Source organism: Anomaloglossus baeobatrachus, chromosome 1 (assembly GCF_048569485.1).
Source record: "Anomaloglossus baeobatrachus isolate aAnoBae1 chromosome 1, aAnoBae1.hap1, whole genome shotgun sequence".
In the NCBI taxonomy this organism is placed as follows: domain Eukaryota; kingdom Metazoa; phylum Chordata; class Amphibia; order Anura; family Aromobatidae; genus Anomaloglossus; species Anomaloglossus baeobatrachus.
This window is the reverse complement of record NC_134353.1, coordinates 702,497,764-702,515,304: the sequence shown is the minus strand read 5'-3', so window position 1 is coordinate 702,515,304 and position 17,541 is coordinate 702,497,764. Positions and strand designations below refer to the sequence as shown.

The 17,541-nt window shown below is 39.5% G+C and overlaps 1 protein-coding gene across 2 annotated transcripts in view; it reads left to right on the top strand.

Annotated features, from left to right (window-relative positions):
- The window catches only part of LOC142249377 (catechol O-methyltransferase-like), a 48,396-nt gene extending 33,164 nt beyond the window's left edge, over positions 1-15,232 (top strand). For both annotated transcript variants that reach the window (XM_075321016.1, XM_075321021.1), the window contains exons 3-5: positions 3,761-3,954; positions 6,636-6,767; positions 14,912-15,232. In XM_075321016.1, the coding sequence (XP_075177131.1) occupies positions 3,761-3,954; positions 6,636-6,767; positions 14,912-15,091 (506 nt within the window). In that variant the 3' untranslated portion in view covers positions 15,092-15,232. The remainder of the gene's footprint in view (positions 1-3,760; positions 3,955-6,635; positions 6,768-14,911) is intronic.
- The last annotated feature ends 2,309 nt before the right edge of the window (positions 15,233-17,541 follow it).

The following is a 17,541-nucleotide window of genomic DNA, read 5'->3' as shown; positions in this document are numbered from 1 at the left end:
TCGACCAGGGAGTCAAAGGAGATCTGTGTCTCTTGGCAAATATATTGTAACTAGTGATAAGTGAACCCAAACTGTAAAAGTCTGGATCCGTGTGGGCAACTTAGCACCCATGCAACGGTCACGGGCCCGGAGTTCTCGGGGAATTCCAGGTTTTTATCTGGATCTGGCTATCTGGATAATAAAAAAAATAAATAAATGGAAAAAAAAAATCAGGATAGAGCGTGCATTATACACTAGAGATCAAAATTTGAGAACAATGTATGATCACTTTTTTTCTGAAATAATGTAATCTACATTGATCAACATTTGAAGGTTTTTTTTTTTTTGTATGGGGTACACCATGCCAGAACAGTATTTTTGTTTTCCAAAAAATCCAAAGTTTATAAACATTAAACCTTGATTTTGCCCATAATGTGATGATCATAATTAGAGAACAGTGACTGTAGCATAGAGAACGATTATAACTAAATTTTCTGAAGGTAACAACAGTCACAAATCAGAAGGATGTGTACAGGCCTTTGCTTTGAATGACTTCAGCATATCTGCGGTTACAGGACATCACTAGTTTCTCACACGCTGCTCTGGTGTGATTTTGGTCCACTCTTCTTCCAGTCTCTTCCACAGTTCTTTGACTGTTGTAGGTTTCTTGACCATAACTTTGTCACCAAGGATTTCACAGAGGTTTTCTATTGGGTTTAGATCAGGACTCTTGGCTGGCCATTTCATTGTTTCAACTGTTTTGCTGTGTGACAGGGGGCATTGTCCTGCATAAAAATTGATGGCTGATTGATTGATGAACACAAGTAAGGAACCACATGTTGTTGAAAAATGTTCTGATATACACTTGCATCCACTCTGCCATGTAGCTATATGAGGTCCAACTCCTGCTGCAGAAAACATTCCCCAAACCATGACACTTCCTCCACCACCTTTCACTGACTTCTTAACACACTTTGGGTTCAGTCCTTCCCCAGTTTGTCAATGAACATAATGTTTCCCATCAGACCCAAATAAATTAAACTTACTTTCATCACTAAAATGAACTGTGGACCACTTCTCCTAAGTCCACACAACATACTCCTCACCAAAAGTAAGTCTAGCCTGAGAGGTGTGGTCACTGCAGAGTAAGATTTCAGTCCAAATGCTCTTAAACATTGTGACACTGTATGACGAAACAGATCCTTAGGCCAGAGTCCCACTTGTGAGTGCCTCGCGTGTAACTCGCGCGAGTCTCTCATTGAATCACCCAGCACGGCTGCACACTCTCCGGACAGGAGCGTCTAAGCTGTATAGAGATACATGCAACTGACCCACTCCTGTCAGCAGAGTGTGCGGCCATGCCGGGTGATTCAATGAGACACTCGCGCGAGTTACACGCGAGGCACTCACAAGTGTGACTCCAGCCTCACCCTGCTCAGTGCTGAACTGACAACTTATTCCAGCTGCAGTATTGAGGAGATTCTCCGCATCATCCTGTCCTCTCTTGCATTTGTCTTTCAAGGGCGAATATGCAGTCAGTGCAAACTGCAAAGTTAGTCTGCCAGTTAAATAGGGTTTGTCAGATAATTAAGAAAATTAGCACCAGGTGCCAGATTAACACCAATAACTTGCAGGTATCTGAAAGTGTTCTCTAATTTTGATCACTGGTTGTTTTTTTTGTTTTTCAGTTATGTTACATTTTTATTATGTGCTTTAGAATAAATTCAGTTTATGAAATAACCTTAAAATACTGCTAGTTTACTTATTTTAGTATATAATCACGTAGGACTACACAATGACCTTAATATTTAAGAAATTGGTTGTTCTCTAATTTTGATCGCCAGTGTATCTATCAGTCTACCGTGCGGTGCTAACACTATTTCCAGGGCTGCTTATTAACCTCATGCATATGCACTGCTTTCCCTGCCCTCCAGCAGTCCCAGCGTCTGTGATTCGTTGCACTCTGCCCACGCCCCACCATATGGACAGCGTGACTGACTGCAACCAATCACAGACGCTGTGTGTGTCCCTATAGTGGTGTAAAAATAAATAAATAAAAAATTGGCATAGAGTCTCCCCATATTATGATACCCAGCACAGATAAAGCATACAGCTACAGGCTGTAGCCCCCAGCTGTGTGCTTATCTTGGCTGTGTATCAAAATAAGAGGGCTCCTATGCAGCTTTTTAATAAATTATATAAATAATTTTAAAAAATGGTGTTTAGTCCCCCCCCCCTTCAATTTTGATACTCATCCATGATAAACCAACAGCTGTGGGCTGGTATTCGCTGGCTTTATCTGTGCTGGGCATCATAAAATGGGGGGACCCTATGATCAATTTTTTTAAATTTACTTTTACACAACAATACGGACACACACAGTGTCTGTAGTTGTAGTTGCAAGTATTCAGATATGCTGCCACACAGGGTGGGGGGCGCTGTCTAACTACAACCAGAGACGCCAAGACTGCCGGTGGGCGGGGGAATGAAAGCATATGCATGAGGTTTAATGATTGGCCCCAGAAGTAGCATTATAGCAGCTTGGGAGACTGGTAAGTATAACGCGCTTGCTCTAATCCCCCTATCGTGTCTACCACCATTTTAAAGCACCTGATTCGGATCCCCACAGACATGTAAGGGGACCGACGACTGGCCAGATATGCGGGATCAATTCTGGGTTTTTCTTTTAAAATCTGGTTGTACCCGCCTGTCCCAGATATCTGTATATATATATATATATATATATATATATATATATATATATATATATATATATATATATATGTATATAGTATGTAAATTCTTTCAGCTCTCCATGTTTTTGTACCACAACCGATAATTTTGCACAAGAATATTTTGAAAGTCCATTGGCTGCAATCCATTTGCAGTCATTTTCTTGGCCCTGATGAGGTTCATGGTGATACATATGTTGATTGGACGAGCATCAGTTTATATAACGACCCAATTTTATCCAGTTTTGAGTTGGTAACTCCGTGCTCTTAAAGTGAACCTGTCAGGTGCAATATGCACCCAGAACCACAAGCAGTTCGGGGTGCCTATTGCTAATCCCTGCCTAACAGTCCTTGTATCTAGTAGCATAGATAAAGAGATCTTTACAAAAAGTATTTTTAAAGATGTGTGTAGCAAGGGCGTTACTTCCCCTGGCTAGTCGACCCCCTTAGCCTGTCAGGACGCCCCTGTGGGCGTGCTAACATGCTAATGAATGTGCAGCATCAGAGGATGGTGGCATTCATCTTTCTGCTGCCATCGCATCAGAGTCCTCAATTTAGGCTCAGTGCGCATGATCCTGGACTTTCGGTCATGCGCACTGGGTTTGAAGCCAGGACTCTTACATTCGGCTTCATAGTGCGCATGACCAAAAGTCTGGGATCATGCGCACTGAGCCTAAATTGAGGACTCTGACGTGATGGCAGCAGAGAGATGAGCGCCACCATCCTCTGACGCTGCGCAGGGCTGACTAGCCAGGGGAAGTAACGCCCTTGCAACTAGTTGCTGGCTTCACTAGCATATCATATGGGATCTTTAGAAATACTTTTTCTAAAGAGCTCTTTATCTATGCTACTTTACTATAGACTGGGACTGCTAAGATATGCACCCACAACTGCTTGTGGTTCTGGGTGCATATTGCACCTGACAGGTTCCCTTTAAGCAAAAAGACCATTATGATTGATAATTAATTGTACAAATTACGTGAATTTTCTTTGTTTATAAACAATAAATCTGATGACTATAGACTTAAATGACACAAAATATTTTTCAGGCCTGATTCTGGATAATGTGGTCAAAGAGACAAATCCAACCACGGCTCTGGAACTTGGCCTGTATTGTGGTTATTCTGCGATCCGGATATCCCGTTTACTGAAGCCAGGAGGTCGTCTGTTTACGGTGGAAATTAAACCAGAGTATGCCGCTATAGCCAAAGAGATGATAGCGTTTGCTGGCGTGCAAGATAAGGTTCTTATTAATTCTTATAACATGTGTAAAGTATAGACTATAGCTAGTAAGGGTGAGCAAATGAATTCTAAAAGAATCAATTTAATTTAGAGTTTCCCAAAATTGATAGATTCTAGAGAATTTTAATTTTTGGGAATTCAATTTGTACAAATCTAGGAAAATTGCATCAAGCCACCCCACATTTTCATGTATTTATTTGGCCTGGGGTGGGGTTTCAAACAATAAATATTAAGTCACCTGCCCTACAGTTGAGCTCCCACTCGGTCTTCCATTGGCTTTTTAAGCCATAGCTCCATTTCAGGGCCTACCTTCTCTTCACTCTTTTTCAGGACTTCTGCATGTCAAGGCATAGCTGGATCCTGAAAGCACTGACAAAGAAGTGGTCGGAGCAGAGGTGGCATTGAAAACCAGTGGATAATCAGTAGGGAGCTGCAAGGACAAATGAGGGGCTAAGAGACTATGAATTTGTATTTATTTAAACTATTCTTGCCCAATCCGCTGCTTAGTCTTTGTCGAGACCTCAGAGCAGGGGCGCACAACATTTATTGGTCCAAGAGACACATTGCCAAATTGAATCAAGTCCAAGGGCTGAAAAAATTGTTTAAGGGTTATGTACATGAATACATCATCAGTGCATTAATACATCATTAGAACCAAGTTTTAAGTATTTGAAATGGATTTGCAGAGTTTCTGCTCAGTTTCTGCTCTAAAACAAATTATGAACACATACTAACTTAAGCTGACGTTTTGCTGCAGAAACTCACTAAATCCTCCTCCATAAAAATACTCAAAACTTAGAGACTTGAGGTGGTTTTAACAGCCATGAAGCACGTTATGGATTGCTACGTGTTGAATTGCCATCAGTAAATGTACAGTATACCTCACCAAGCATAGTGCAGCTATTAAATGTAATGTCATATCATCCCCATACATTTATTTCTTGAACCTACAATTCCCAGTATGTCCTTAACAATAGTAAGGAGATAATATAATAATAATAATAATAATTACTGGGAGTTGTTACCAGCCATCACCAGAGTATGGACCATACAGGAACTACAATACTGATGAGACGTAGTCAGTATCACAAACATTTACATGCAGGTAACTTATAGATGACTTCTTCACTTATTGGAGTCTTTCCCGTGCCTTTTGTCTCCACGTAGTAAAAATGCCATAATAAGATTTCATGCCCACAGCTAGTCTCTGCAGGCCTCTCTTCTCTTTTCAGCTGCATATCCCAACAACGTGCCCATAAAAATAAAAGTATCATTATACCATCCCATAAAAATAAATATCTCCCATTCTGCGACCATGAAAAAATATTTGCTTCTCTCTATGCTTCCTGAATAAAATATCCCCCTACACAATGCCCCTCTCCATAATATAACTGTCTCTGTTATGTCCTCTCTCACAATTTTTCTTCACAATATTTCTGCCACACTGACCCGCTCTATAATCCACCCCAAAGTGCCACTCCCCCCCCCAAGCTGAACCTTTCCATAATGTTCCCCCCCACCCACTGAGACTCTCCATAATGTTTCCCCCACACACATTGAGCCTTTCCATAATGTACTCCCCACACACACTGAGCTTCTCCATAATATCCCTCCCACAAACACAGAGCCTCTTCATAATATCCCCGCACACACTTAGCCTCTCCATAATATCCCCCCCACACACTGAGCGTATTAATATTAGCCCACACACTCTAAGCATCTCCATAATATCAGCCCCTCAATACACTGCCACCTCTCCAAAATATCCCACCAAATTGCCCCTACCCATAATATTCCTCTCATACTGGCCCCTTTGCATAAAGTCCAACTGCCCCTCGATATACTGTGCCCCCTTTAACAATCTCAATCCCCCATATTGTGGCTTGTCAGTTACTCTAATCCTCCACCCTCCCTTCACTCTGATAATCACATTTAATCTTCAGCACCTCGATGAAGCGCTTACCGCAACCAGACGTCCCAGATGTGTCTTCATCGCCAGCAGCAACGTGATGTCAGCAACGTGCCGATTTCATCACACTGCTGCACGTCAGGATTAGAGATGACGGACGCTCTTCTGCTCTGAGCTTCTCTGCCCCAGTCCCAGCATCAATATATTCAAATGTATTTGCATCTGAAAGACGTTAATACATTTGAATATATGAAAGAGAGAGCGGCGTCTTCCGAACAGGTCTGCAATCTGCAGCAAATCCTCTGGCGGGCCGCATGTTGTGCAGGCCTGACTCTGAGCATAATAAATGTACTTTACTTCAATGGCAATCACGCCTCATTTGAATCACTGTAAATTTCAGGGCCAACTTTGAGGTAATTTGCCGAATTCAAATTTTGGCAGATTTGCGTATATTTAAATGGGAGGCTATATAAAATGTAAAATGTTTTTGTACAAAATATCTCCTGAAACAAAGCTTAATAGATTACATTACATTAAATTATAATCAGTCTGATGACACTGTAGTATTTTCAAAAAGCAATCAGCCTAGGAATTTTTTTTTCCAAAGAAATAATCGTTGTGGTTATTGCAGATTTAATTATGGGACATTTCTATTCATAAGTCTGAGATTATAAAGTCTGATAAGTCTGATTATTAGGTTGTCACCCTCGATTAGCGGAATATTTTAGATATAATGCATCACAGAAATTAATTAAAAATCTTTGTTTCCTCAGGTAGAGATTCTGGAGGGATCCGCAGCCGTAATCATTCCAAGCCTGAAAACAAAGTATGGAGTGGATCATGTGGACTTTGTATTTATTGATCATTTCAAGGAGCGCTATACACAGGACACTAAGTTACTTGAGGTGAGTAGGTATTTTTTTTGAAGCAGCTAAAGAATACTGGGACAGGATTATTACTATGGTCTTAAATTTTGATAGCTTAAAAGGGGTTGTGCGGTCTAAATCCAAAAGTCTGCAACAACTATGCGACTGCAGACTTAAGAACCCTCACATGTCACGCACTGTGCTGGGAGTATTCGCCGGTGTCAGAGTCGGGAACAGCCTTCACTTGGCCATGTGTATGGGATATGCAGACTCCTGGCCACTTTATGACTATATGGGTGCAGCCTCACTCAATACACCTGCATTGAGTGATGCCAGAAAGAGTCTAGTTGGAATGTGGGCGGGAGTCCACATATCGCATACTCTTGACCACTGTTCCCGGCTCTGACACTGGCGAATCCTCAGTCAGATAGTGACTGCAGACTTGTGGATTTACACTGCATAACCGCTTTAAGACTACTTTTTATGATGCATGTAAAGAAAAAAAAATGCTTGTATTGCATTGCTTAATTCCCTATTGAACAACTAAACTCTGGTCACAATATGTTTTGCTACAAAAAAGAAGTTCCAGAAAAGCACTTCAAAAGGAACGCCAAGTCCCCCTTTTTTTGATACTTTTTAAAACTGTGTAGTAAGGCACAAATTAAAGGTACTGCAGGCATGTAAGAATGGTAGTTTTATAACAAATTGAGCTAGCATTTTGGTACATTTAACTCTCCCTATCATGTAGTTCGACAATGTTTATATAGTTTATGTTTATTGTTTAAATAAAACAAACCAAAAAATGGCTGCACAACTGTTAAATAAGTATAGTATAAAATGTATATAAAATATATATAGTATTAAATAATGTACAAGTGCATGAATACACAGCAGTCAATATGTAAACCTATATATTGATACTGTGAGAGCACACTACAATAAATGAATTCATTAACTCAACTATTGCTATACAAGTTATAAAAATGTAAGGTACTTCATTAATTTTTTTTCTAGCAAAATGTGTAAAAGCCTTCCAACTACATCAAGATGTAGCTCATATGGATACTCCCTACCACTTACCTCACTGTGTCAAGCCAAGCCTCTTGTGAACTGGGGCTCGGTATACCCTGGCTCAAGGCTAACATTCCAAATTGTATTCCTAAATGTATAGATCAATGAATTGATCAGTGTCAACCAAAGTTTCTAAACTTAGGATTTGAAAGTTATTCCTAGTAGTATTGAAAAACCACATTCCTGGTGCCTCGGTGTGTATTCCTAGATCAGACCTGGGCAAGTGGCGGCCCGCGGGCCACATCCAGCTCTCCTACTTACTGTCTGTGACCGGCCCGCCCATTAGATCACAGTTGGAGATGTGGTGTTGCTTCTCCTGCCATGCGGGAACTTTTCACATGACACCGTACTGACGACATCAGGGTGCGCGTGTGTCACAGAGAAAGGTGTCGGGCAGGGAACAGAGGACAGATTCCTGCGTTTTGCTGCTACACTGTGCAGAGCTTCAGGATCTGTCCTCTAATCCCTGCCTGGCACCTTTCTCTGTGACACGCGCGCCCTGATGTCGTCAGTATGGCGCGCATGTGTGTCATTTGAAAAGTTCCCACCCGGCAGGAGAAGCGGCACCAGCCGATGCCTGCACAGAGAGAAGCGGCAGCAGGGGCCCCTACAAGAACAGCAGAAGCACAGCCAGGGCCCGTACGGAGGTGCCTGAGAAGGGAGAGGTGAGTGGTGACTAATAAACTAAGGAGGGGACAATGGGGTGGGGAGGGGGTAACTGGTGCCTAATATTTGGGATGTAGTATATGGGAATGTAATGATGTAGTTTTTACAGGTATAGTATATAGTGATGTAATTTATTACAGGTGCAGTATATAGTGATGTAGTTTAATACAGGTGCAGTATATAGTGATGTAATTACAGGTGTAGTATACAGTGATGTAGTTCCTTACAGGTGTAGTATATATATGTTTATTACAGGTGTAGTATATAGTGTAGTTTATTACAGGTGCAGTATATAGTGATGTAATTTATTACAGGTGCAGTACATAGGGATGTAATTTATTACAGGTGCATTATATAGTGTAGTTTATTACAGGTGCAGTATATAGTGATGTAATTTTTTACAGGTGCAGTATATAGTGATGTAATTTTACAGGCGCAGTATATAGTGATGTAATTTATTACAGGTGCAGTATATAGTGATGTAATTTATTACAGGCGCAGTATATAGTGATGTAATTTATTACAGGTGTAGTATATAGTGTGTAATTTATTACAGGTGTAGTATACAGTGATGTAATTTATTACAGGTGTAGTATACAGTGATGTAGTTTATTACAGGTGCAGTATAGTGATGTAATTTATTACAGGTGCAGTATATAGTGATGTAATTTATTACAGGTGCGGTATATAGTGTTGTAATTTATTGCAGGTGTAGTATATTACAGGTGCAGTATATAGGGATGTAATTTATTACAGGCGCAGTATATAGTGATGTAATTTATTACAGGTGTAGTATATAGTGTGTAATTTATTACAGGTGTAGTATACAGTGATGTAATTTATTACAGGTGTAGTATACAGTGATGTAATTTATTACAGGTGTAATATACAGTGATGTTGTTTATTACAGGTGCAGTATAGTGATGTAATTTATTACAGGTGCAGTATATAGTGATGTAATTTATTACAGGTGCGGTATATAGTGATGTAATTTATTGCAGGTGTAGTATATTACAGGTGCAGTATATAGGGATGTAATTTATTACAGGTGCAGTATAAAGTGATGTAGTTTATTACAGGTGCAGTATAGTGATGTAATTTATTACAGGTGCAGTATATAGTGATTTAATTTTTTACAGGTGTAGTATATAGTGTAGTTTATTACAGGTGCAGTATATAGTGATGTAATTTATTACAGGTGTAGTATATAGTGTGTAATTTATTACAGGTGTAGTATATAGTGATGTAATTTATTACAGGTGTAGTATACAGTGATGTAGTTTATTACAGGCGCAGTATATAGTGATGTAATGTATTACAGGCGCAGTATATAGTGTAGTTTATTACAGGTGCAGTATATAGTGATGTGATGTAATTTATTACAGGTGCAGTATAAAGTGATGTAGTTTATTACAGGTGCAGTATAGTGATGTAATTTATTACAGGTGCAGTATATAGTGATGTAATTTTTTACAGGTGTAGTATATAGTGTAGTTTATTACAGGTGCAGTATATAGTGATGTAAGGTACAGTATATAGTTATGTAATTACAGGTGTAGTATATAGTGATGTAATTTATTACAGGTGTAGTATACAGTGATGTAGTTTATTACAGGTGCAGTATATAATGATGTAATTTATTACAGGTGTATATAGTGATGTAATTTATTACAGGTGTAGTATATAGTGATGTAATTTATTACAGGTGCGGTATATAGTGTTGTAATTTATTGCAGGTGTAGTATATAGTGTAGTTTATTACAGGTGCAGTATGTAGGGATGTAATTTATTACAGGTGCAGTATAAAGTGATGTAGTTTATTACAGGTGCAGTATAGTGATGTAATTTATTACAGGTGCAGTATATAGTGATGTAATTTTTTACAGGTGTAGTATATAGTGTAGTTTATTACAGGTGCAGTATATAGTGATGTAATTTATTACAGGTGTAGTATATAGTGTAGTTTATTACAGGTGCAGTATATAGTGATGTAGTTTATTACAGGTGTAGTATATAGTGATGTAATTTATTACAGGTGTAGTATATAGTGATGTCATTTATTACAGGTGCGGTATATAGTGATGTAATTTATTACAGGTGTAGTATATAGTGTAGTTTATTACAGGTGCAGTATATAGGGATCTAATTTATTACAGGTGTAGTATATAGTGATGTAATTTAGTACAGGTGTAGTATATAGTGTAGTTTATTACAGGTGCAGTACATAGGGATGTAATTACAGGTGCAGTATATAATGATGTAATTTATTACAGGTACAGTATATAGTGATGTAAGGTACAGTATATAGTTATGTAATTACAGGTGTAGTATATAGTGATGTAATTTATTACAGGTGTAGTATACAGTGATGTAGTTTATTACAGGTGCAGTATATAATGATGTAATTTATTACAGGTGTATATAGTGATGTAATTTATTACAGGTGTAGTATATAGTGATGTAATTTATTACAGGTGCGGTATATAGTCTTGTAATTTATTGCAGGTGTAGTATATAGTGTAGTTTATTACAGGTGCAGTATATAGGGATGTAATTTATTACAGGTGTAGTATATAGTGATGTAATTTATTACAGGAGTAGTATATAGTGTAGTTTATTACAAGTGCAGTACATATGGATGTAATTACAGGTGCAGTATAAAGTGATGTAATTTATTACAGGTACAGTATATAGTGATGTAATTACAGGTGTAGTATATAGTGATGTAATTTATTACAGGTGCAGTATATAGTGATGTAATTTATTACAGGTGTAGTATATAGTGATGTAATTTATTACAGGTGCAGTATATAGTGATGTAATTTATTACAGGTGTAGTATATAGTGATGTAATTTATTACAGGTGTAGTATATAGTGTAGTTTATTACAGGTGCAGTTCATAGGGATGTAATTACAGGTGCAGTATATAGTGATGTAATTTATTACCGGTACAGTATATAGTGATGTAAGGCACAGTATATAGTGATGTAATTACAGGTGTAGTATATAGTGATGTAATTTATTACAGGTGTAGTATACAGTGATGTAGTTTATTACAGGCGCAGTATATAGTGATGTAATTTATTACAGGTGCAGTATATAGTGATGTAATTTATTCCAGGTGCAGTATATAGTGATGTAATTTATTACAGGTGTAGTATATAGTGTAGTTTATTACAGGTGCAATATATAGTGATGTAATTTATTACAGGTGTAGTATATAGTGTAGTTTATTACAGCTGCAGTACATAGGGATGTAATTACAGGTGCAGTATATAGTGATGTAATTTATTACAGGAGTAGTATATAGTGTAGTTTATTACAGGTGCAGTACATATGGATGTAATTACAGGTGCAGTATAAAGTGATGTAATTTATTACAGGTACAGTATATAGTGATGTAAGGTACAGTATATAGTGAGGTAATTACAGGTGTAGTATATAGTGATGTAATTTATTACAGGTGCAGTATATAGTGATGTAATTTATTACAGGTGCGGTATATAGTGATGTAATTACAGGCGCAGTATATAGTGATGTAATTTATTACAGGTGTAGTATATAGTGATGTAGTTTATTACAGGTGCAGTATATAGTGATGTAATTTATTACAGGTGCAGTATATAGTTATGTAATTTATTACAGGTGTAGTATAGAGTGTAGTTTATTACAGGCGCAGTATATAGTGATGTAATTTATTACAGGTGTAGTATATAGTGATGTAATTTATTACAGGTGTAGTATACAGTGATGTAGTTTATTACAGGTGTAGTATATAGTGATGTAGTTTATTACAGGTGCAGTATATAGTGATATAATTTATTACAGGCGCAGTATATAGTGATGTAATTTATTACAGGTGCAGTATATAGTGATGTAATTTATTACAGGTGCAGTATATAGTGATGTAATAGATTACAGGTGCAGTATATAGTGATGTAATATATTACAGGTGCAGTATATAATGATGTAGTTTATTGCAGGTGTAGTATATAGTGATGTAGTTTATTACAGGTGCAGTATATAGTGATGTAATTTATTTACAATCTCAAGTTCATTAAAGGTCCTCCCTATTGTCATTGAATCTTTGTATTGCTTAACTTACTGTTGGTTTATGAAGGGATAGTATAAATACTATATACAGTATTGGGTAGAACTGAGTTAATTATATTAGTCCGGCCCTCTAAAACCATTCTAAGTTCTCATGCGGCCCCATGGGATATTTAATTGCCCACCCCTGTCCTAGATAAATGATTGTGTAGCTATTCTAAATATTAAAGGGATTTTCCCAAAAACAAAATAGAACTTGGAATAAAAATAAGTTCCACAATTGGATGTTTTTTTTCCCTGTGCTGCGATAATCTTATAAATGTGCACCTGCTACATACTGTGTAATGACTGTCTGACCATGCAGGAACATGGTCTGATCATACCACAGCTCCTGGTTTGAGGAGGAAACAAGAGAATAAAGACATCACAACATGGGATCACAGCTGATTCTTTCTGTGAAGTAAAACATTTCCTTGCCCGTTTAAAACAAGTTTTACTTCTTAGAATCAGCTGCAATCCTATTGTTACGTTGGTGGGTGTGGCCCCACTGTGCCACAGCATCGGCTCACACTGGAAGGGCATAACTAAGTGACTACCTCATCTTCACTAAAGCCTCTGATGGGCTTCTGCTGGAAGATAGCTGGCAGGTGCTACTCCAGGGCATATCTCGGCACTGTGGCAACTGACCCCAAGGATTGAGGATGCTGGGACATGCTCAACTGCAGGCAGGATGGCTGGTACAGACTGAACAACTATGTAACGCTGGTGCAGCAGGTACTAGAACACAGGTTTGGGTTAGCAGGCACAGGTGACTGATACAGGATAGAGGGAACGAGAACTTACAACTAGCAGCGTGTATTTAGCAGTGAGACTGTGTTGCTCAGGCACCTCCCATAGGGGTGGAGGATGCGTTAAGTACATAGTGCCGCTCAGCAATAGTCTGAGAGGCACTTCTGGGTAAGGGAATGTTGTCCCTTTAAGTGCAGGGAGATGTGCGCCCTAAGGGTGCATGTGCAGACCCCAGGGGCCAGCAGGAGGGGCAGTAGGAGACGCCATCGCTGAGCATCTGGGATCACACTGGTGTCCATGCCGGGAGAAGGAAGAAGGAAGAAGGACAGTGTGGAGATGCCGGCACAGGTGTTACACCTACACTGAAATATGTATTTACTCGTTTCCTTGGCTAGCCAGATGTGGTATGATCAGACAATGTTCTTGTACGGTCAGACACGGCAATTATTCAGTACGTAGCAGGGCCACATTTATAAGATTGTCTTAGCATAGGAACTTTTTTTTTTTTTTTTTTTAAACATCCATTTGTGGAATGAATTTACAATATCTATTAATTAAAATGTACTTTGTTCCTGACTCTACACTTTTAAGCTTACCTATATTTAGAATTCATAAGTTAGCTTTGTACCAGGGTATACAGATAAGATGATATTTCTTTCTAGATGTTTGCGGTTGACTTACCAAATTTTTGCCAAAATATTTTCTAGTGTCTGCCTAGAAGTGACATTATATATATATATATATATATATATATATATATATATATATATATATATATATATGTAGCACATGTATATATAGCATATGTAGCAAAACCTCATTCAGTCCCACAAAACAAAATAAGAGACTTAAAATAAAAAAAATAAAAATGCAAATAATGAATCAGATACATAGTCTTGTCTCAAGTTTAATTGTAAGGTGGCTTGTAGAAAAATATAGTCATACTAGTAAAATTATTCAGCTCATTAGCTTCTTGTTTTATATAAAATTCATAAAATATCAGAAGGTACTTGAAAATAAAATAAAGTTGTGTTAAAAGGAATTTTTTTTTTTTTAATTTAATTATTTCTTGTGGGTTCAAACTCTTGAGATAATCCATTTAGCTTCCTCTTGCATTAATTTCTTGTCCAGTTTCTAGGACCACGAACTTTACTGATCTTTTCTGTTCCAGGGTTGAGCCACAATGTTAGTATTGTCTGCACTGGATCACCAGGAGATAGAATGAGTACTAAATGTGTTTTAAATATCACGGTTGGCTTTGTATGTATTGAGTCCACTGCAAAACCTGGAAATCATTAATCATTCAATCCCACGTTACGTCACATCTGTCAGAAACAGACCATCCTTGCTTCAGAAGATCCTCTCGTACTGCATTGTTCTTCCACCCTGAGTGAACTACTTTAAAGACCTATTTGAAGCAGTTAGCTGAAGGCTGGATACCCAGAAGTTGGGCCAGGTCTTCCAATGCAAGAATGGTCCACGTTTCTTGGATTTGTTGAGATGGCCTTACTTGGCATAAACCGCAATAACCGTTGCTCTTGTGCACTGCAGTATTCTTCTATTACTATTCTACATTTAATTGTGGCTTCTTCTACAACTTGTATAGGAATCTGGCTTGCTCAAGACAGGATCTGTGCTCCTAGCAGACAACGTTCTGTGTCCTGGGGCTCCAGACTTCCTTGAATATGTCAGGACATGTGGACGCTATGACTGCACTAACTACCCATCTCACGTTGAATACTCGGATAAGGCGGATGCTCTGGAAAAAGCAGTTTTCAAATGCTAATTATATTTATATACAGTTAAGGAGGAAAAAATAGTTAAGATGTGAATGAATAAAACATGTCTATTAAATTCTGTACAGTTTTACTGTAATTTTACTGACAGATTTGTAGAATAAATAAATAAAAAAAAAAGTGAAACACTAGTAGAGCACTGCCCTCCGATTCAATCTACGCTTTATTCCTTTTGAAATAGCTTGGGCAATACATGTTCAGTAGATAATAATAATGTTCAGCGTTTCACAGATCTGGTTAAAATGAAGGGGAGCATGCTACTGTAGTTTGTCCTTTTAATAGACACCGCAACAGGACCCTCCATCAGTACAGCCAAAGGTGGAGTAGTTGGTGTACATCAGTAGACTAAACCGGCACTGCCATATTTGTTTATCTGCTCCCATGATTGATTATGAATGATCTAAGACTAACATTACCCATTACCAAATTTGAACTCCCACCATTTAGACGTTTTCGGGGTATTTTCTGTTACATAGGCTCCTCAATCACTTCAAATGTGATGTGGTCCCTAAAAAAAAATTGGTTTTGTAAATTTTGTTATTAGAGAGTTAGGAAGGTTAAAAGTGCATCAAGAATTTCTAATAAAAAAAAAAAAATTGTTTAAAAAAAAAATGCTGCCGATATCAAGTAGACATGTGGCAAATGTTTTTTATATTGTGTGTGGTATATCTTGTTTAAGGGCACAAAAATTCAAAGTTTGAAAACTGCAAAATTTTAATATGTCAAATATTTTTGATTTTCATAAATAAATGCATATTATATCAACCAAACTTTTCCAATAACATGAAATTCATTGTGTCATAAAAATATACATCTCAACAACACTGGAATATATTGAATCATTAGTTATCATATAAAGTTATACTGGTCAGGATTGTCCTGGTAAGAAAGGTGAAAACAGCCTACAAGTCTGAAGGGGTTCATAGACCTCACACTGCCAATCTGAGCATACACATGTACTTGTTCATAACTGGCTTTGCATGTATAACTTTATATAGTAAAAGATCGCATATCTATGGGGAAACCCGCAGAAGTTTGGGTCCAGTAGGCTTTTTTTCTTTATCGCTTCATTGGGGGACACAGAGACCATGGGTTGTATGCTGCTGCCACTAGGAGGCGACACTAAGCAAAAAACAAGGAAACTCCTCCTATGCAGTATACACCCACCAACTGGCAATTGTACCTCAGTTTAAGCTTAGTGTCCATAGGAGGTGGACACACTTGGGGCTGCTCCCAGCCCCTCAGGTTTGTATTTTTAATCTTTTCCCCTTTTTCTTTTCAGACACAGCTCGTCGGGCGACAGGGTGTAATTGCTCACCCTGCTCTCCCCCCTAGAGGCCGGTCGCACAGAAGTGGGGTCCGTCCGCCACTTCCGTTGACTTCCGTGCCTGTCTGGCAGGACCCTACCCCCCTAACACTCTCAAGACTGTTTGGGGGGGCATCCGCACAGAGGGACAGGCGGATGGTCCTTGCCCCCCTCCCCCTGCACGCCCACCCTCCACAGCCGGCCTGATCAGGGAGGGGAGACGAAAAATCATTGGAAGATCCCAGTCTCCCTATGTCCTTCCCAGGGATCAAGCCAAGGAGGACAGAATCAAGCCAAAGAGAACTATCAGCCACCGGGACAGGTACCCATCCCTTGTCCCGGGTCATGGGGGGCTCCGTTTTAAATTTAAAAAAAAAAATGTCTCTTTAAATCATTATCTTTCAAGCTTAGCTCCTTACCCCGGGTCAGCTTCCCTCCAGGCAGTACGCTCGGCTCCCCCACAAGGGGGGTGCACCCCAACCCCATCCTCGGCTCCCCCTGCGGCCTCACCTCAAAATTTAGTCCCCGGCTTCCCTCCGGCCTAGCTCCCGTCCAGCCACGCCCCCTCCCGGCCAGCCTATCGCGTGAGCCCTCACTTCTAGCAGGCCCGCCCGCTCCAGCAGCCAGTCAGGGGAGGCCTCTGCATGCCCTTTCCTAGCCAACCACGGGCCTCCTCTCTCTCTCCCGGCCGATACCTGCAATCTGCGCGCCGTTTTTTCGCGCTCTTTTTTCTGCTCCTCCTCCGGCCTGGGCTCTCAGCAGCAATCACTGCCCTGCGATCTCCTGTGCGGCAGACACGCTCCACGTGCAGCCACCGGCTTCACGTCCCTGCAACTCCTCGGAGCCCCCACCTCTGCTCCCTCAGGCTGCATAGCTGAACAGGACACAGCGCCTGCATACAGAGACAGCTCAAACACAGAACGACAGAATCTGGGTAAGCTCTGCCACTGGGAGGCAGCTCCTTCCCCAGTACCTCATCCACCTGGCATCCTCCTGTCTCTCTTCCCTTGCCTCATTTCCTCTCTTCTGTCCCATGTCCAGCACAAGAGCGACCCGCTCTCAACCACAGGCCATAGTGCTTCACTTCGCCTGCTCCTCTTGCCTAAAGAAGTTTCCCTCAGGGCAGTCCTCCCC